Source organism: Culex pipiens, chromosome 3 (assembly GCF_016801865.2).
Source record: "Culex pipiens pallens isolate TS chromosome 3, TS_CPP_V2, whole genome shotgun sequence".
NCBI classification, from domain to species: domain Eukaryota; kingdom Metazoa; phylum Arthropoda; class Insecta; order Diptera; family Culicidae; genus Culex; species Culex pipiens.
The window spans coordinates 61,691,490-61,714,144 of NC_068939.1; the positions used below are offsets into that span (position 1 = coordinate 61,691,490).

Genomic DNA, 22,655 nt, shown 5'->3' on the forward strand with positions numbered 1-22,655 from the left:
TCCATATTCCACGTTCTTCATTAAATTGCTCCAAACATTAAAGTCGTTCGCGGAGCGAGAATGAATGGAATGTTTAAATTTGTTGCTCGAAAACTCTGTTGAAAGTTTGGCCACACAATGTACGGCGCTGGACCCTTTCCATTGTCCAGCCGGGCGTTATCGCGTGTACATCATCTGGTTCACCGAGCATATAAATATGAATACCTCTCTGGGTTTTAAATCTCCACATTTTGTGTTACTTTCATGAGTCTTTTTTTTTTTTTGGTTGGTTCGCTGGTGGCCCCTTGAAGAGCTTTCCATTTCACGCTGATCGGGTGGAGTAATCGACTTGACGGTGCCACTCACTCAAACCGAAACCAAGATGGGGAAAAGTAAAGTATACTCCACGACTCATCATGTATGGAAACTGCACTCGACAATCGGCAAAAGTCAAATATTAGTGAACGGGAAAAGCGAAAGTGAAGAGCCACCTGTGGCGTGGTCGAATGGAATTCGGTTCGGTGACCAAATTTTTAATTAAAGACACGATGAATGAATGAATTGAATTGCGGGGGTGATTCTACTTTCGAGCGGCGAAACATTACGACAAGCTGTAAACAGTTGTTAAGTAAGGTGATTACAAAACGTTTATAGAGCGGTATAATGTTTACTTTGCAACAATGATGTCATTTAGATGGCGTGCACGCGCTAAGTTCTTTATGGTTCAGGGTGGCAACCTTGAGACGGATTTACGCTTAAACGAAAGATGTCCAAAACATGATATCGTTTCAAAAATGACTCAAGATAAATCAAATCAATCAAAAATTATAGTTTCAAAAGATTGTAGATTGTAATACTTTGCCATTTTTAACTTTTAAATAATTGATATTTAGTTACCACCGTGTTCCCACCGTTAGCTAACGCAATTCTCTCGCTCTTTTTCTTCTGTTCCAGATTTGCACGGTCCCTCCCACCCGCTGGTCTGCGCTAAACCCCACCCAAAAATTGGCCACCGTGGCCACCGATCGGCAGGTTATTAATGTGAGAAAATGTCACCGGCCAGACTGTCGCTTCGGGAGGAGGACGTGGTGCGGTTAACGTTGGAGTTTCTCAACAACCGCGAGCTGCACATCTCACAGCTGTCGCTGGAGCGCGAAACCGGCGTCATCAACGGCCAGTACTCGGACGATGTGCTCTTCCTGCGGCAGCTCATCCTCGATGGGCAGTGGGACGATGTGGTGGAGTTCATCCAGCCGCTGGAGGCGCTGCAGAACTTTGACATGAAGCAGTTCCGGTACACGATCCTGCGCCACAAGTACATCGAGCTGCTGTGCATACGGTCGGAAGCGGGCGGGCTCAACGGACCACCTCTGATCAACAATGTCGAGGGTGCCGTCGAGGAGGTGGTCCAGGTGCTGGGAGAGCTGGAAAAGCTCTGTCCAACGAAGGAAGAATACTCGGGACTGTGTCTACTGCTGACGCTCCCCAAGCTCGGCGACCACATGCAGTATCGCGACTGGAACCCGAGCAAAGCTCGCGTCCAGTGCTTCCGGGAGATTTTCCCCCTGGTGGAGAAGTTTCTGCCCGGAGACAAAAAGACGGGGCCGGTGCAGTCGGTGTTTGCGAAAAACGATCGCCTCGTGCAGCTCATGATCAAGGGCATTCTGTACGAGTCTTGTGTGAATTACTGTCAGGTGAAGGCCACCGGAGCGGCTGACGCGGCGACGCACAAGATAAACTTCTCCAAAGTGCTGGACGGGTCGATAGGTGAGTTGGGTCTATAGTTGGCATCAAGTATTTTTCTTCAAACTGGAAATATTTATATTTGAAAATGACCATTTTTAAAGAGCCAATTGTATTGTACCACCCTAATCAAATTCGAAAATTTTCGAAGGTTATTTTGTAAATTTTTCGTCCCTCTAAACAATTTGCTCTCCACAATTAACAAACAACAATTAACTCTTACCCCGATTGAATTAGTCAGCTGTGAAAGGTACCATATCCCCAATTAATGAATTAAAATGTTATTGAAATTTGAAAATTGCCGAACTATACGTTTTTCTAAGTTGTTTCGCCTGCTGAATCCAAATAACTTTTCCCTCAGAATTGAGGGCTGATTTTTGAAGCGTTTGATTCATAATAGATTGGCTTGCCCTTTTTGATATATTTGATTTAAAAAATTCTACTTTATCCGAAGATGAGTATAAGCCCAACATCAGAATTTCGATTTCAAAAATTAAGTTTTTCAAAGTTCTAAAAGTGTTCCCAATATCACTTTTCTCTAAAACATTACCCTGGATTGCTGCTTGAAAAGAAGGTTTTTTTTTGGTTTGCTCTGTTGAGTTATAAAACAATATTATTCATAGAAAGCGTAGATTGCCAAATAGAGTTTGGGTGTCTTTGACAAAGTTGCTTGGACTGACATATCCAACAATTATCTAGAAGAAAAAATAACTCCCAAAAAAATTCCTGAAAATTTAATTTTATGAATCACTTAAAAGGTCTCGAGGAAAAACGTCGTGGCCTCCAAATAGCAAATTTTAAATCTAAAAATGGCTTTAATTCAAAAACGGTGCATTTCATTATAAATTCACAAAAGTGCTATTTGATTCATAACTTGGTGAAAAACTTAACGTCTTCATACCGTATTGTTCAAAAATATGATCCCATAACTACTCTAAAGTGATTTAGAATGTTTAAATCCGAGATAGCGGCTAAAATGGCGGTGATGAATTATTGAGAAAGAAAAAAATTGAATAGTTCTCTACGATTTCTCATTTTTTTTTTTTGCAATTTTGATTTTTTGATTTCGATGAAACTTTGTCCATGCATTCTATATGTTAAAGAAATCATTTTGCATCATTAGTTTTTCTGTACAAGTCTCCTTACAATTTCAGGGGCTGGCCATTTAAAATGTGTTCTGTAAATGTATAAAATTCGGATATTCTGATCGATTTGGTGACTTCGGCAAACTTGTTGGTTGAGATTAGGACTTTTCGGAAAAAATAGGTACACGGTAAAGATTTTTTTTATTTAACTTTTCATCAATAAAAATTGAATTCCCAAAATACGTATTTTTGAAAAGTTTAGAAAATATAAAAAAATCTGGCCAATTTTTTTTCCTAAAATCATTTTTAAAAGCAAAATCTGATTTTTGAATTATTTTAGAATTTGTTTAATTAAGCTGAGAAAATTTCATAAATTTTCTCGCTGAAACTGCCCGGTCTGCCCGGTCTTCAAGGATAGTAGGTTTCTGAGATACAGCCTCACAAATAATTCGAATCTATAAAAATGAAGTTTTCTTAGAGTCACCTAATTAGCCTGTTATTTTCAACTGACAATATCTCGGAAACTATTAGTCCGATTTTCAATGTTAAAAATTAAAACATTTGCGAAATTTTGGAAATTTTCATTCAAAATAATTTCAAAATATTAAAATTAATATTAACTTTTTAAATGGTCTTACACCCAGAACTGGGTATCGGCATACGAGAGGATAAAGAGCACGATTCGGTAGTAAAATGGTACTGTGTGCGGACGGAGAGGATAAATCCCAAAATTACCGCGAGTACTTTACTCATGGTTCATCTTCAAAAAAAGTTCATCTATCAAAAAAAAAGTACCGGTACCGAGACTCGAACCCAAGACCTTCGGCATATTGAACCGTGCCTTTGCCGTATGGGCCATCATGGTTCGGTAGCTAAGTGGCGGTCATTTGTCCATATAAGCCACTCAATAGGATGAACTATTCAAATGAACGAATGAACACGCGAGAGGACTATACTCTCGCAAAATAGCACTTTCCTCACGTTTCTTTTCGTGAGGACTATCCCCTCGTTCTTTAACTTTGGGTGTAAAAAAGATAATGGTCCTCATATCCTATTTTAGACCTAATTTTATATTTTTCACATTTTTTATTGAAAAGATCAGAAAATTTCGCTAAAGTTTCAATTTCTAACATTGAAAATCGGACCAATAGAGGGAAAAATCAGAAATTTTCTCAACCCTTCAAAAATATTTTTTCGGAGTTACTTTGCTTATTATTTTTTAGGCCCAAAATGCTAAAATAATCGAAAATTCATACCTTAAAGAAGCTATGACTTGAGAATGGTACATTTTATAAAAAAATGCAAATACTTTCCGATAATAATTTTTAATAATTTTAATAATTTTGTTGTCTAGATTTTCAATATTTTACATTAACAAAAATCAAAAATTCATGGCTCTTAAAATAGATTAAACACCACCACGCTTAAAAGATGTCTTTCAAGTCCTCTAAAACATATAAAAAAATTGAAAAAAAAAATACTTATTTTAGGAATTCAACTGTTAATGATAAAAAGCTTAGTAAAAAAATCCGTGCACCCATATTTTTCCGAAAAGTAAAAAAAATAAAAAATGAAAAAAAAGCGCGTACCAGAGACAAGGAAAGGGAAGACGGGAAGTATTATTGATGTCCCCAAAAGAGTTTTGCTTGGGTTCGTCTGTGATTGAACCCAGGCCTACTGGGGTCTTATCTTACGCTAATTTGTTTTTCATTGATTTTGAATAGTGTTTAACTTTTGTTTTAATCTTGACGTGAATTTCAGCATCGCTTAGTTTTTTTTTTTTTTTCAGTTTTTTGTATGGGTTTAATAAAAGTTAATATTATTTTACCAGGCTTCACAGACTCCGATCTGTCGCTGCTCAGCTGGCTCCAGAGCATCCCGGCGGAGACGTTCTCCGTTCCGTTCGAGCAGAAAACGCTCAACGTGGACGTCGAACGGCTCGAGAAGCCCTCGCTGGAGACGTCCTGGACCGAACACATGCTCATCACGCCCATCAAACCGAAGACGTTCCCCCATTCTGTGATGCCATTTACGAGGCCCCGCAGCGCCGCCGACATTATGACCCGCTCGCTGCTGCCCTCGCTGGACGCCGTGTCCTCCTGTCTCAGTGAGTTTGACCCGCGTTCGTGTGACTTGTGCTAATTTTCCTTGCCCAATTGCAGATCCAAAGGCCAACAACGAATCATTTCCCATGTCCCGGTCGAGCTTTGCCAGTTTTCACCTGACCGGGATTAAGCCCACGAGTGGCAAGCTGATGACCTCCAGCGTGGACCGGCTGTTCGAGAACGGTGACGGTGGCGATGCCTATCGCAGCAGTAACTTCAGCGAATACCAGGTTAGTGGTGCGCTGGCAACATAAATCAAGCGAGCGAGGGTTGCAGCAGCGGCAAAGAACTGGGTTGTTATGCAATGGCTGAGGAGGTGTTGCATGAACCTGAAAGAAAGTATGTTAACAGCTTTTCGTCCCGTCCGTCCCCGAGAGCGAGTTTTTCCTGTGTCAAATAATTCACTTCCTTGCGGCCCTCTTCGTCCACCATTTCTTGTTGTTTCAAGTGGAGGCACTTCCTTCCCTCGGGGTGCAATACCCAGGTCGTCCTAGCCAAGATACGGGAGTAAATCAATAATTTATGAATATGCATGAAAGCGCTATTGGGTGACAGCAGTCGCCACGCGAATAATGTCGTGCTTTGCACACGGTGTTCCGAAGTGCATTTTTTTTTATTAGAAAAAAAGTTATTCCTATTTTTCTTTAGCTGGTTCTAGAAATAAAATGTTGATGAGAAAAATTACTGGAACAAACTATTATAAAAATCTCTTAAAATTAGGCTTTGGTAAAAATCCGGTTTTCACTAAAATGGCTTGGTGCGTATTGTACTCGATCGTAATATTTCGATTGTTATTATCAATAAGATTTCGGCCTAACATCGACAAATTACAACAATTGATTTTTTTGAAATTTCTAAAATGTCTTAAATTTCTAAAATTTCTTAAATTTCTAAAATTTCTAAAATTTCTTAAAATATTAATTTTTTTTAATTCAATTCAATTAGTTTTTATTAGTAAATAATCAATTCACAATATCGTAATTTTTATAACCTAATAGAGTTTTGGAGTACCTTTCAACTATGATTTGTACTATAGTTCATTTTGATGTAATTGGATATTCTAACAATGGATTTGCCAAGAGAAGGAAAAATTATTTAAAAAAAAACCTTCGAAATTTGCTAAGGAAAAGGATAGAAATAGAAAAGCTTAAAACTAGATCACAATTTGTTTTGTCTGTTGACGTCGAAAAAACTGCGCTGCACTAGGCAGCTTATCCGTTGTAGATATACTTCATCATCAGCTCACTAAGAGCTTGGAATTGTTCTGCCTTGTTCCGGCAGGCACGAAAGCGCGTGAGCATCTCTCCAGCAAGAGCGAAAAACTCGGGAAGCGTGAAGAGGTCATCTCCGGTGACGTCTGCTTGTCCCGGTGAAGTACCGCTCCCAGAAGCGGCTACTCTAGCGTACGAACCTCCCCAACCGGGAGGGAACGCTGGGTTGGTCGATGGAACCGCTCCGCCGCCAGCTGCTGCAGCGTTCGAGCTCGAAGTCTTCGGAGGTTGGCGGGACGCTGGCGCTTTCTTCTTCTTGTCCTGCTCCTCGAGGTACTTTTTCCGCGCGGCACAGCCACGGAAATTCGCCGTGTGGTTTCCACCACAGTTCGCGCACTTGACGCGCGCTTTGTGCTGCTGGGCGTTTTCCCCCAGCTGGTCTTTCCGCGGAAGATTGCACCTTTCGGTGAAGTGGGTCTCACCGCACTTTACGCACCGGGGCGGAAGATTACAGTTTCTTGAACCGTGTCCGAATTTTTGACAGCGGTGGCATTGCGCTGCGTCGGTCGGATTCTTCGTGTAGAATCGCCACGTCACGAAGAAGCCGTCCAGTGCTTTGATCCGCCGTAGGTCCTGGATTTTGACGGACCCACGATCGAAGTACAGGAGGTACAATGTGTACGTACCTGTCACTGTTGTCGATTTCGAGAGCACCTTAACCTCTCGAGGCTTAACCTTGATGCCCGACAGGTGTTCTTCCAGGTCGGAGATCGGGCGGTCCGGATATCCCTGAAGGACGATCTTCACAGGGACCTTCTCTGCAGGATCAAATGTGAAGAATTTGAAGTTTCGCAACTTCAACTTCTTCACCACCAGGTCGAAATTCTGTTTATTGTGCGTAATAACTTGCACAGAAGTTTTACTTATTTTCAGACAATATTGGAGTCCCTCAAGCAACTCGTCAATATCGTCTGCCAACGTTTCCAAAACAAAAATTGGAGGTGGACGTCGTTCCTTCGGAGAGTTGCATTTTTTCTTCTTTTCTTGCTTGCGCGCAAGTTCATCATCGTAATCGTCGTCGCTAGCATTGCTGCTGTCACTGTCGGTGTTGTTTTCTTCTCCACTCAGAATCTCAAATTCGTTTCTGGTGGGAACGTTGGAAGTGGTTGTCGTCGTGGTGCTTGTGGACTGCTGCTGCTGCTGCTGGCCGGAAGTGCTCCCGGATGCCCGGGTGGATTGTCTCGTCCGTACAGGGGACTCACGTGGACGGTATGACACGTGTAATAGCGATTCATCGATGACGTCACTGGGCACGCTCCCGTGCGCGATGGCGGTCGATGCAGCGTTGGTGTGTTTACCTTTCTGCACTCTGCCGGTAGATGAGCTTCGCGGGTTTTTCGAGGCCGCACTCGAACTGCCACGGCCACGGCCGGCCCTTGGCATGCTGGAGCAGCAAACTCGCGGATAATCACGGTAAATTACGGCGAAAAAAATCGAAAAGTTTGAGGAGCTCCGAACAGTAGACTGTTGCTGGCTGGTGTTGCCAGTCCCGATGCTTAAAATATTAAAATTTCTTAAATTTCTTAAATTTCTTAACTTTCTTAAATTTCTTAAATTTCTTAAATTTCTTAAATTTCTTAAATTTCTTAAATTTCTTAAATTTCTTAAATTTCTTAAATTTCTTAAATTTCTTAAATTTCTTAATTTTCTTAATTTTCTTAAATTTCTTAAATTTCTTGAATTTCTTAAATTTCTTAAATTTCTTAAATTTCTTAAATTTCTTAAATTTCTTAAATTTATTAAATTTCTTAAATTTCTTAAATTTCTTAAATTTCTTAAATTTCTAATATTTTTTAAATTTTCTAAAAAAAAACAATTATATATAAAAAAAATCTAATTCCTCAAAATTTTACACATTTACAAATTTTACAAATTTTACAAATTTCACAAATTTTACAAATTTTACAAAATTTACAAAATTTACAAATTTTACAAATTCTACAAATTTTAAAAATTTTACAAATTTCACAAATTTCACAAATTTTACAAATTTTACAAATTTTACAAATTTTACAAATTTTACAAATTTTACAAATTTTACAAATTTTACAAATTTTACAAATTTTACAAATTTTACAAATTTTACAAATTTTACAAATTTTACAAATTTTACAAATTTTACAAATTTTACAAATTTCACAAATTTTACAAATTTTACAAAATTTACAAAATTTACAAATTTTACAAATTCTACAAATTTTAAAAATTTTACAAATTTCACAAATTTCACAAATTTTACAAATTTTACAAATTTTACAAATTTTACAAATTTTACAAATTTTACAAATTTTACAAATTTTACAAATTTTACAAATTTTACAAATTTTACAAATTTTACAAATTTTACAAATTTTACAAATTTTACAAATTTTACAAATTTTACAAATTTTACAAATTTTACAAATTTTACAAATTTTACAAAATTTACAAATTTTACAAATTCTACAAATTTTACAAATTTTACAAATTTTACAAATTTTACAAATTTTACAAATTTTACAAATTTTACAAATTTTACAAATTTTACAAATTTTACAAATTTTACAAATTTGCAAATTTTACAAATTTTACAAATTACTCAATTTTGTTTAAAAAAAATCAAATTTATCATCAAATTTAACCCGAAATATTACGATAGTAATTTGTCAATGCTATATCGTAATTTGTCTACAGTAGATTGATAGCATTCAATCGTAATTTCTTGATCTACTGACGATCGCGAAAATCTCAAGACGGGTTTGAAAATCGTCTTCAAAAATTCAAAAAATTCAAAATCTTTAAACAAACTTAAGTTTTTTTTTCAAATTTAAAATAAAATTATAAAAAAAATAAAATTCGAAAATAAGTTTTTTGAATAATAATTCTATTAAATTTATTAATCTTAAGTGTTTTAAAATATTTTTTTTATTGTGATTTTTTAATGGCTTTTGAATTTTTTAATTCTTATTTTTTTTATTTATCTTGGGTTAGTTTTCAATAGTTAAAAATGAGTTATCAAATTTAAAAATGCTTTGGATTGTTCATCTGCAAGTCCTTTAAATGCTCTTTGCTAAAAAATAATGAATCAATGATCAAATAAGACGCGATGGCCATAACGACATATTGTATACTAAATATTCTAAGAATTTATTAGAAAATTTTCTGTAAACAACAAAATTGAAAATGATTTAAATAAAAAACCTATTTTGTTACACCGTGCCACTGTAAATGCAAGGATATTTGCACTGCCTCTGCTGCTTTACGGAATAAGGGGGCGACAAAAAAGGAAGCGGAACAGTCTCAATGGCGATGAGATTGTGTGGCGTGTTTACTCCAGCAACTTTTTTGTGCCCCATCCATCCATTCAACACTTGAGAGTCGACGTGCTTAGACTTCTTGGTATAGCTGCTGAGGAATACGCTCAAAAGCTTCCCCGCGTGGGTGGAAACTAGAACACTAGACTGCGGATTCATAAAGTGCAAAATCTTTCATTGAAATTATTGTGTTTTTGTTGCATTTCTTTTTTGTATTCAGAAAATTAATGAGTTCTTTATGAAGATTCTGCATTAGCTATTTAAGAATACTTTTGCCTTGGTATTTTTTATTTTTTTAAACCAAAGCTATTACAAAACTCTATCCAAAACTGATGTCACTAAATCAAAAGCTTCTCTTACTAACAGAAAAAAAACCCATCATGTAATGTTTGTACGAATCACCAAGAGCAAACAAACCGACGGCATATCGTTAATCACTCCTGCCATCGTCAAAGCAATTGACTCTGAGCGCTGAGCCGCCTGAAAGCTTCGTCATTCAATGTTTCCTCTCTATTCCGCCTAAAAGTATACTATCTGCTTCTGAACTTTTGAAACAGTGAGACGACCAACAGTGTGTGTTGCACCGTCAGTTGAGATTAGCTTGGCTCCGGTTTCGCTCCATTTTCCGCCCCCAGAACGGAAATTACTTTTCCCCGAGCTTGCGTGCCCTATCTCGACTCTCGAGATTGGGGTCATTGCAGTAGCGGCTGTTCTCTTGGTGGGAGTTTTTGTGCATTTTGTCAAGATGCGGACGGAATTTTGTTCCGTCGTTGTAATCGAATTAAGTAGCCTTTTTACGAGGCTTGAATGATTTTTGGACTGATGCCAAATAGCCTCGACATTCGCTCGAGAGCACGTATCAAACTTGAAAATTTCACCTTCTGATATGGCGGAGTTAAGAAGAATTTTTGCCAGTTTTTTTTTAGTTTGGTATATTATTCGAATTTGTGTTTTAGGTCATTCGAATGACCGTTAAACATTTAGTTTTTCTTAGATAACTAATAAATACAATTAAGATTATCAAAACAAACAAAGGATTGCAGCCATTAGCTATCTGAAGTGGTTTGTTTGAAAACAACTTGATCCGCCTAATATGCAAATGAGCTCAACGTTGTGTGCTCGTCAGGAGGGAGTAATTCATCGGCATCCAATTTCGATTACGGTGTGCACTTCCAGTGTTCGTATCGCACTTCCAGAACGCCGCCGCGCCGCGCTGACAATTGTTATTCTCAATCCATGCATCGAATCTCAACCATCACACGCGACCAACAGGCAAAGCTTAATTGCTAATAAATTAAAACCGATCGCGCCCATCACCTCTCCCTCTATCACTAGCTGCAAACAACCAGTACTTGCCAACTTTGGGTTTGCACCCCTGCGCTGCTGCACCGATAAAATATTTACATCTAATTCTTATTTTCCACTTCTTTATCCCACGCCGCGTCCAGCAGGGACTTCCATCGATCGAGGAGATCGCTTCCGTGCAGTCGAAATCGCCCGAGCTGCAGGCGGTGCCGGGAGCGGTCGTGAAAACGAGCGACATTCATCAGAGCAGTGCCGAGCGGGACAGTCCCAACACGACCAACTCGACGGCGAAAAGCTCCCGGCGGGACTCGCTCACGGACAAGATCGCCACCAACAACCAGCCAGTGCCAACGGGCCTCCCGAACCTGACCAGCAACACCATTCAGCATCCGCCGTTGCCTCCACCCTCGGTTGGACCCCCACCCCCAGTGACACCGCCGGTATCCGTCTCATCCGCGGCCAGCAGCAATCACCATCCGGGACCAGTGCATCCGCAGGTCGCTCCACCGCCACCGCCAACCGGAGTCATCTACGACCATCCCAAGTGAGTGTCCCAAATTGATCTCAAAAACCTCCAAACTAATCCAATCCCTCAACCCCCCCTCTAGAACCAACACCAACGGTGAAAGTCTTGCCAACGGAGGGGGAGAGCTGTACGAAAAGTTCAAACAGCAAAAGCAGAACAAGGAGTCCGACTACATTATGAACGGAAATCCGACCATTATGCCACCGACGCCGATGATGAACCAGCTGCAGCAGCAACCACTCAGTCAACAGAACGGAAACGGGAGTAATGGGGGTGGGCCGCTTAACGGAACCAACGGAAGTAACGGATTGGCGCGGCCAACGCAGCTGATGGACGAGCTCGGAGGGCGGGATCTTGAGGTAGGTCTTAGAGATAGTAAACTTGAATAGCTGATATCGGTGTGTTTTGTTTATTTTCTGAGCTGGTAGTTGCCTACTTGAAGGCAATTTACAAAGTGCAGGTGATATGCGATTTTTATGTCGGGATCTCTGAATTTGTATTTATTAAAAAAAATGTCATGAAGTTAATCCATGTTTCCTTTCAATTGATTAGTGATTTTTTTTTTAATTTTTAATCAAATAAAATACTGCCAAAATTTTAATATCCAAATAGACATTTAGCCGAAATTTTACACACAATAAAAGCATTCAATGCAGTTTGCACAGTGGTCCATATTGCAAAATTAAGTAGAAAATGGATTTTCCGAAAAATTGTTAAGTTTTGGAACTTTCTTGTCTTCAAAAGAGTTGTTGCAAATGGAAAGGGGCAACTTTTGGTTAGTTGCAAATTTGGATGGTTCACGATCAGGGTGTTTTTCAAAATCTAACCCTTCACGAATATTTTTGGGACTTTTTTGTCTCTTCTAGAAAAATGGTTGAGCTTACCAATCTAAGCAACTTTGTTCAAGACATCATACTTTTATCTCGCAATCTACGCCTTCTACGACCGAACTTAGAGAAAGCATTTGAGCAAACCATCAAAAATCACTTTTTTGAACGCAGCAATTCAGGGCTAAGTTTTGAGAAAAATGTTGTTCGGACCACTTTTTAAGCTCTAAAAAAAACATTTTTATTTTTTTGATTTTTGAGTTACAGCCATTTTGAGGTAAAAAAGATGCAAAATTTAAAACTTAAATATCTCGAAAAGGCGCTAGTCCATTTTTAAGTACCGGGTACTATACAAAGGCTGAACAAATCTCAGGGGTGTTTAACTTTAAACTCGAGACAACTTGATTCGAACATTTCTAGTTTTCAAAGGAAAAGTGTAAGGGACCACCCTAACGAAATTCGATTTTTTTCCCGCTGAATGTTAATCTGCCCTCAGAGTTGAGCCAAATAGTCAAAATATCGATTTTTTTGTCATTTTTTGAGTTCATATGATAATTTTACAAAGAACATCACTTTTCTCTAAAACTTAACCCTGAATTGCTACGTTCAAAAATTGGTTTTTGAGGGTTGGCTCTGATGCTTTCTGTAAATTCGGTCGTAGAAGGCGTAGAAGACAAAAAAAAAATCCCTAATTTAGAAAAAAAAATTAACAAATTACGGTCGTTAAGAATCGGTTATGGTTTAGGGGTCGCTGTTGGGAGTTAAATTTTGTATGGGAATTTTTGAAAAATCGTATAGAGAATGCCTAATTTTAAATTATAAATTCAACATACCCTATAATTTTGTCAAAGAGTACAAAGCGGTACGAGTTGATTCTGAAAAGTTATTAGAGATTTAAAAAAAAAGTTTTGTAAAAAAGTGTTTTTTTATCAACTTAAACCTTAACCAGTTTGGCTCAAAATTGGCACAGATGCTTAATTTTGCCTAACGAGGATGGGAGGTGTGCCTAAAATCATTTTTTTTTGTTTTCATCTATTAAACTTTTTTATAAAATAACTCAAATAACTGGCCAAGTTTGAAAGAATGCAAAACTAAAATAAATACTTCTTTTAATTTAATTTATTTTCAAAAACTGGTCATGTTGAAAAGAACGTAAAAATTAAAAAAAAATTTGCTACAGTCCAGAAACGATTATCCGAAGCATCGATTATTCGAAGTTTCGATTATCCGAAAGTTTGTATGGAAATTCAGATAATCAAATCCCAATTTTTATTTTATTTTCTTAATTTTTAAACAAATTTGAGTTCTGCGGCCTTATTTTAGACAAAATGCATTTTTAAAATATTTCATCACCGCCGTGTTGGCCGCCATCTTAGATTTTAAATTCTAAATCACTTTAGAGTAGTTTAGGGACCATCCATAAACCACGTGGACACCTTGGGAGGGGGGGGGGAGTCAGCGATTGTCCACGCTACATACAAAACAGATTTTATTTGTATGGAAATTGTCCACGATGGGGGGGGAGGGGGTTGAGATTTCCAAAAAAGTGTCCACGTGGTTTGTGGATGGTCCCTTAGGGGTCATATTTAGGGGTAGTGATTGCTCATGTTTAAAAAATCCAAATTACGCGGCATGCCAAATACAAAACAATGAAATTTCACGTAAAATGTATTCTTTTAGCAAAATTATTAACAGAAAAGTGTTTGAAAAGTTAGCAGTAGTTCTTCATACAAAATAAAACCCCCTGACACAATTTTTATATTTAATAAAAAGGATCATTGGATTAATCTTGGGAAATTTTGAAGAATTTACGGCAGTTGAATTCTAGATTTTTTTTTATTAGGTCTTACAAACAAATTTAAACATTGAGTGTATCCCGCTTACTCCAATGAACATTGAAATTTTTTGAGATGGAGGCGGTGAAATAAATGAAATGAAATAAGGTGTGAAAGGGATACACTTAATGTTAACATATAAACAATAGAGTGTAACAAAAATGACTTTTTGGCGGGCATTCAGGGGTTTGTTCCGGTGAGCATACTGAGCCTAAATCCCAAATATGAGCTTGAATGGACGTAACAGGAGCTGGCGCTCCGCCCTTCAATTTTAAATGGGATTTAACCCGTAAAAAAAGATTTTTTCAAAAATGTCACTTTTTGAGGCATTTTGGCCTCCAATGCGTTTACCAAAAACATCACTGGCGTGTAGGCCAGATCCTTGCGCATCTTTTGGTATATGAGCAATTCTCTGAGATTTCGGTCATTCGATTTTTTTGTATTTTTTAATCCGGCTGAAACTTTTTTGGTGCCTTTGGTATGCCCAAAGAAGCCATTTTGCATCATTAGTTTGTCCATATAATTTTCCATACAAATTTGGCAGCTGTCCATACAAAAATGATATGTGAAAATTAAAAAATCTGTATCTTTTGAAGGAATTTTTTGATCGATTTGGTGTCTTCGGCAAAGTTGTAGGTATGGATATGGGCGTAATATTGAATATTTGGCCCGTTTGAAATGTTAGTCTTAATTTTAAATTTTTGAAAATATTTTTTTCGAAAAGATCGGAAAATTTTACGAATGTTTTATGTTTTAACATTGTAAATCGGATTTATAGTTGCTGAGATATCGACATTAGAAAATGGCGGGTTGTTTGGGTGAGACTTAGAAAACATCAATTTTCCTGTTTTTTAACCTTTGTATGGCAATATCTCAGCAACTATGGGTCGTATCAACAAAATTCAATAAAGCAAAATATAGAGAATTTTCTCAGCTATTCAAAAATATTTTTTTCAAAGGTGGGTAAACATGGGCACTAATTTTAAAAAATGAAAAACTGAGACTATTTTCAAAATAGTTACATAAAAATGGTTATAACTTGAAAACGGTGCACTTTATCAAAAATTCACTAAAGTACTTTTTGATTGCAAATTCGATTTTACATCGAAAAATGAAGTTGAAAAATTTTTGCGACCAATATTTCGATTTTTTGAAAAAATCTGTATTGATTCAAAAAATCATAACTCGGTCAAAGATTTTTTGCCCATTCTGGAAATTTCTGAAAAGTTGGCATTTTATGTCCTCTAAAACATATCAAAAAATAAAAAAAAATAAAAATAGTGTTTTTTTGCAAATCAAATTTTAGTGACAAAAAGTTAAATAAAAAATCACCAAAATTTTTTTTACCGTGTATCATTTTTTTTCAGTGTAGTCCATATCCATACCTACAACTTTGCCGAAGACACCAAATCGATCAAAAAATTCCTTCAAAAGATACAGATTTTTTAATTTTCACATATCATTTTTGTATGGACAGCTGCCAAATTTGTATGGAAAATTATATGGACAAACTAATGATGCAAAATGGCTTCTTTGGGCATACCGAAGGCACCAAAAAAGTTTCAGCCGGATTAAAAAATACAAAAAATAAAATTAAAGAAAAAAGACCGATTCCGTAGAGAACTGCTCATATATAACATTGAAGTTTGAAGCATCCTGTAGCTCGGTACAGACCTTCAAAGTTTGGCATTTTTTCGAAAAATCGGCCCCGGCAAAAAAGATATGCGTCGCACCTCGCGACGCCCGAGACGCCATTTGATTTTGCTGGGACCGATTTTTCGAAAAAATGCCAAACTTTGAAGGTCTGTACCGAGCTACAGGATGCTCCAAACTTCAATGTTATATATACCAAAAGATGCGCAAGGATCTGGCTTACACGCCAATGATGTTTTTGGTAAACGCATTGGTGGCCAAAATGCCTCAAAAAGTGACATTTTTGAAAAAAATCTTTTTTTACGGGTTAAATCCCATTTAAAATTGAAGGGCGGAGCGCCAGCTCCTGTTACGTCATATCAAGCTCATATTTGGGATTTAGGCTCAGTATGCCCACCGGAACAAACCCCTGAATGCCCGCCAAAAAGTCATTTTTGTTACATCCTAATAAACAAATGTCCTAATAACAAAAAGTCAAGAATTTATGATTCAGCTGATTCAATTTTATTGAGATTTCATAAAATTAATTTGCTTAAATACAGTACTTGTTCGGTAACTGGGCTGAGAACGTAGCACAGTCACCGAATGCTGCTCGCCAACTGGGCTGAACGAAAAATAACGAGGGGACCACCAATGCATAATATTTCCAGATGAAATATAAAACAAAAGTTACTCAAATTTATTTCCAAAGCTTACTTTTTTATGTTTCTTTAATTGTGACTTTAAATTAAATAAAAGTTTGAAAAAAGTTTTATTTATTTATTGAACATGATTTTTGCATCCATTGATCCCTCGGTCGTTTCGGTTTGTTTTGGTTTTTTGACGTTTGTCTGCTTTTTAACTGGGCAACGGCCCAGTTATCGAGCGCCCAGTTAAAAAGCAGCCCAGTTAAACAACGCCCAGTTACCGAACAACTACTTTACCTCAAAAACGAAGCACGTCCTGAACCTCTAATTCATCAAAACTAGAATCATGAAAATAAGTGTAATAAAGATTTTTTTGCTTTCCTTAATTTCAGAAATAAGAAAATTTTAGTATTTTAATAATGATCAGGCAAAACTTCATCAAAAGCAGTTTTTACATTTATTGATAATCATTAAAAAAAATATAGTACACTGCAAAATGGTTAACAAAACTGATTTAAATATGTATTATTTCACTAATCAATTGAACTAATCAATTTATAATTTATATTCAAATATTTGAATGCAATTTGTTCCTCGTTGTTTTATATCGTTTATTAATTGAAATAAATTTTACAAAAAAATAAAATAAAAAACTTTTTTTTGCTTTTTTTTAAAGAAGTGTTAATTAATGTTCTTTTAACTTTTTTTTTGAATTTTGTGGAATAAACATTTTGTGGAATGAACAATATCTTCAAAAAATAGTTGTAAATCTGAAATGAAATACTTTTTTATTTGTAAAATGCTTTTAAAATGCTTGTTTAAAATCTTTTAAAATGTTTGAATTAAAAAATATAAGCTGGAATGCACTGAGTAGCGATTTATCTATTGAATATTTCAAATTTCGCGACATTTTACGGTATTTCCCAAATTTCACGGATTACGCGGCTTCCGTGAAATCGCGAAAAATCACTAGCCCTAATCATAATCATATAAGATTTTGTCTGTCCTTGAGTAAAAAATAAAATCAAAACTGCTATGCAACGTAAGGAAGGCATTAAAATAATCTTCCCGATAAGTCACAGTATTGAAGATCTGAACATTATGTTATGGAATTATTGTAAATAGCTTGATTTGCGATGAATGAAAAAATATGTTATCATTTTGTTTTTTCGCTTCGCGAAAAGGGATTTTCAAGTGGTTGCATCACAAAAATCATAATATATTGCTTAATCACAACCCGAACAGATTTTTTTTTTTGCATAAATTATTGCCTTAATTTGAAATTCAAAACTCATAAAACTGTGGCATAGTTACATCGAATCAATTAGTGATCCATCCAAACCAATGTGATAAAATGGGTTTATTTTTCAGCTACCCAAACTGGAACGAAGCCTGTTAACGATTGGATGCTTTGCTTTATCTTTATTTTTTAAAGTTATCAAAATCAATACCAGATACAATGTAATTTTCCATTCTAGTAGTCACGCCAACTCAACTCCAAAACTAATTTTTTTTCCGCAGTGATTTGTTGATTTTCGCGCTATCGTTATTCATATTAACACTCCTCCGTCCAAGGCATCCCGTACTTACACGAACGACCAAGGCGGAAAAAAAGTTGGAACGCTAACTTCAACTCGCTGGTTCTCAGCCAAAACTCAACCAATCTGGATGATTCCTTTTTCCAGAGATTTGTACGGATCTCCAGATGAGCCTAGAACTTTGCAGATCTCGATTTGATCAATCCTCTAATAACTACGACTAAATTAGTCGGAGCAACTTTTTTGTTAGCAAAACCCATAAAATTATATATCAAAATTTCCGTTATGATCTCAGGATTATGATGAGCTTCTCAAATTTCCATTATTTTCACAAAAAAAATCACAAAACTACGTAAAACTACAGAAAAAATAAAAATGCCTCATTTTATGACTAGAACTTTATGGTAAAATCATTGATTTCATTGATTTTTTTATGAAAATGTTTCAAATGATCTAAATTATATGTTTCAGAATCATTCTGAGTGTGTTTTTTCCTGAATACTACACAATTTTACCAAAACTACGTAAAATACAGAAAATTTGATACATTCCTTTAGAACTTTATTTGCTTCATGATAAAATCATTGATTTATTTTATGAAAATGTTTCAAATGATCTAAATTACAAGTTTCCGAATTATTCTGAGTGTGATTCTTACTGAGTACTACAAAATTTTACCAAAACTACGTAAAATACAGAAAATTTGATACTTTCCTTTAGAACTTTATTTGCTTCATGATAAAATCATTGATTTAGTTTATGAAAATGTTTCAAATGATCTAAATTATAAGTTTCCGAATTATTCTGAGTGTGTTTTTTCCTGAATACTACACAATTTTACCAAAACTACGTAAAATACAGAAAATTTGATACATTCCTTTAGAACTTTATTTGCTTCATGATAAAATCATTGATTTAGTTTATGAAAATGTTTCAAATGATCTAAATTATAAGTTTCCGAATTATTCTGAGTGTGATTCTTTCTGAATACTAAAAAATTCTCCCAAAACTACGTAAAATACAGAAAATTTGATACTTTCCCTTAGAACTTTATTTGCTTCATGGTAAAATCATTGATTTATTTTATGAAAATGTTTCAAATAATCTAAATTACAAGTTTCCGAATTATTCTGAGTGTGATTCTTCCTGAATACTAAAAAATTCTACCAAAACTACGTAAAATACAGAAAATTTGATACTTTCCTTTAGAACTTTATTTGCTTCATGATAAAATCATTGATTTAGTTTATGAAAATGTTTCAAATGATCTAAATTATAAGTTTCCGAATTATTCTGAGTGTGATTCTTCCTGAATACTAAAAAATTCTACCAAAACTACGTAAAATACAGAAAATTTGATACATTCGTTTAGAACTTTATTTGCTTCATGGTAAAATCATTGATTTATTTTATGAAAATGTTTCAAATGATCTAAATTACAAGTTTCCGAATTATTCTGAGTGTGATTCTTACTGAGTACTACAAAATTTTACCAAAACTACGTAAAATACAGAAAATTTGATACATTCCTTTAGAACTTTATTTGCTTCATGGTAAAATCATTGATTTAGTTTATGAAAATGTTTCAAATGATCTTAATAACAAGTTTCCGAATTATTCTGAGTGTGATTCTTCCTGAATACTAAAAAATTCTACCAAAACTACGTAAAATACAGAAAATTTGATACATTCGTTTAGAACTTTATTTGCTTCATGTTAAAATCATTGATTTATTTTATGAAAATGTTTCAAATAATCTAAATTACAAGTTTCCGAATTATTCTGAGTTTGATTCTTACTGAGTACTACAAAATTTTATCAAAACTACGTAAAATACAGAAAATTTGATATTTTCCTTTAGAACTTTATTTGCTTCATGATAAAATCAATGATTTAGCTTATGAAAATGTTTCAAATGATCTAAATTATAAGTTTCCGAATCATTCTGAGTGTGTTTTCATCCTGAATACTACAAAATTTTACCAAAACTACGTAAAATACAGAAAATTTGATACATTCCTTTAGAACTTTATTTGCTTCATGATAAAATCAATGATTTAGCTTATGAAAATGTTTCAAATGATCTAAATTATAAGTTTCCGAATCATTCTGAGTGCGTTTCTTCCTGAATACTAAAAATAAATTACCAAAACTTCGTAAAATACAGAAAGTTTTATAATTTTTATAATTTTATGTTGGTATTAGAATGTAGAGCATTGTTTTGGAAGCTTATTGTATGGGAGCAGTTCTCTACAGAATCAGTCTTTTTTCTTTAATTTTATTTTTTGTATTTTTAATCCGGCTGAAACTATTTTGGTGTCTTCGGTATGCCCAAAGAAGCAATTTTGCAGCATTGGTTCGTTCATTTAATTTTCCATACAAATTTGGCAGCTGTCCATACAAAAATGATATGTGAAATGTGAAAATTAAAAAATCTGTATCTTTAGAAGGAATTTTTTGATCGATTTGGTGTCTTCGGCAAAGTTGTAGGTAGGGATATGGACCACACTGAAAAAATTGATACACGGTAAAAAAAATTTGGTGATTTTTAATTTCACTTTTTGTTACTGAAACTTGATTTGCAAAAAAAAACACTATTTTTATTTTTTTTATGTTTTGATATGTTTTAGAGGATATCAAATGCCAACTTTTCAGAAATTTCCAGAATGGACAAAACATCTTTGACCGAGCTATGATTTTTTGAATCAATACAGATTTTTTCAACAAATCGAAATATTGTTCGCAAAAAACTTTCATCTTCATTTTTCGATGTAAAATCGAATTTGCAATCGAAAAGAGCTTCAGTGATTTTTTTTTATAAAGTGCAAGTTTTCAAGTCAAGCTATTTTTAGGTAACTTTTTTGAAAAAAGTCGCAGTTATTCATTTTTTTTAATAAGTGCCCATGTTTGCCCACCTTTGAAAAAAATATTTTTGAAAAGCTGAAAATATTTTTAAAAGGGCCTAACATTCAATATTATACCCTTTTGAAATGTTAGTCTTTATTTTAAATTTTTGAAAATATTTTTTTCGAAAAGATCGAAAAATTTCATAAATGTTTCATATTCCAACATTGTAAATCGGACCATTAGTTGCTGAGATATCGACATTAGAAAATGGTGGGTTATTTGGGTGAGACTTAGAAAACATGAATTTTCCTGTTTTTTAACCTTTGAATGGCAATATCTCAGCAACTAAGGGTCGTATCAACAAAGTTCAAAAATATAGAAAATTTTCTCAGCTTTTCAAAAATATGGGCACTAATTTTAAAAATGAACAACTGCGACTTCTTTTCAAAAAAGTTACCTAAAAATGACTATAACTTGAAAACGGTGCACTATATAAAAAAATCACTAACATACTTTTAGATTGAAAATTCGATTTTACATCGATAAATGGAGTTGAAACATTTTTGCGACGAATGTTTCGATTTTTTTTTAAATCTATATTGATTCAAAATTTATAACTCGGTCAAAGATTTTTTTTTGCCCATTCTGTAAATTTCTGAAAAGTTGGCATTTGAAGTCCTCTAAAACATATCAGAAAATAAAAAAAAATAAAAATAGTGTCTTTTGCAAATCAAGTTTTAGTGACAAAAAGTGAAATTGAAAATCACCAAATTTTTGTTTACCGTGTATTACTTTTTTTCAGTGTAGTCTATTTCCATACCTACAACTTTGCCGAAGACACCAAACGAATCAAAAAAATTCATCAAATGATACAGATTTTTGAATTTTCGAATATCATTTTTGTATGGACAGCTGACAAATTTGTATGAAAAATTATATGAACGAACTAATGATGCAAAATGGCTTCTTTGGGCATACCGAAGGCACCAAAATAGTTTCAGCCGGATTAAAAAAACAAAAAATAAAATGACCGAAATCTCAGTGACTTGCTCATGGGTGTTTTGAAAGATTTTCATAAAAAAATTTATCAAATTTTCCTACAACAGATGATTTTTTTACAGAACTGTGAAATTTTCTGTATTTTACGTAGTTTTGGTGAAATTTTGTAGTATTCAGGAAGAAACACACTCAGAATGATTCGGAAACTTATAATTTGGATCATTTGAAACATTTTCATAAACTAAATCAATGATTTTATCATCAAGCAAATAAAGTTCTAAAGGAAAGTATCAAATTTTCTGTATTTTACGTAGTTTTGGTAGAATTTTTTAGTATTCAGGAAGAATCACACTCAGAATAATTCGGAAACTTGTAATTTAGATCATTTGAAACATTTTCATAAAATAAATCAATGATTTTATCATGAAGCAAATAAAGTTCTAAAGGAAAGTATCAAATTTTCTGTATTTTACGTAGTTTTGGTGAAATTTTGTAGTATTCAGGAAGAAACACACTCAGAATAATTCGGAAACTTGTAATTTAGATCATTTGAAACATTTTCATAAAATAAATCAATGATTTTATCATGAAGCAAATAAAGTTCTAAAGGAAAGTATCAAATTTTCTGTATTTTACGTAGTTTTGGTAGAATTTTTTAGTATTCAGGAAGAATCACACTCAGAATAATTCGGAAACTTGTAATTTAGATAATTTGAAACATTTTCATAAAATAAATCAATGATTTTACCAGGAAGCAAATAAAGTTCTAAGGGAAAGTATCAAATTTTCTGTATTTTACGTAGTTTTGGGAGAATTTTTTAGTATTCAGGAAGAATCACACTCAGAATAATTCGGAAACTTATAATTTAGATCATTTGAAACATTTTCATAAACTAAATCAATGATTTTATCATGAAGCAAATAAAGTTCTAAAGGAAAGTATCAAATTTTCTGTATTTTACGTAGTTTTGGTAAAATTTTGTAGTACTCAGTAAGAATCACACTCAGAATAATTCGGAAACT

General features: G+C 34.6%; 1 protein-coding gene across 4 annotated transcripts in view; it reads left to right on the forward strand.

Moving 5' to 3' along the window:
• LOC120414500 (WD repeat-containing protein 47) overlaps positions 1-22,655 on the forward strand; it is a 202,546-nt gene that overhangs the window by 49,866 nt on the left and 130,025 nt on the right. For 3 of the 4 annotated variants that reach the window (XM_039575699.2, XM_039575700.2, XM_039575703.2), the window contains exons 2-6: positions 934-1,746; positions 4,639-4,914; positions 4,970-5,142; positions 10,925-11,325; positions 11,390-11,666. In XM_039575699.2, the coding sequence (XP_039431633.1) occupies positions 1,029-1,746; positions 4,639-4,914; positions 4,970-5,142; positions 10,925-11,325; positions 11,390-11,666 (1,845 nt within the window). In that variant the 5' untranslated portion in view covers positions 934-1,028. The remainder of the gene's footprint in view (positions 1-933; positions 1,747-4,638; positions 4,915-4,969; positions 5,143-10,924; positions 11,326-11,389; positions 11,667-22,655) is intronic. The other variant, XM_039575701.2, reaches the window with a different exon arrangement.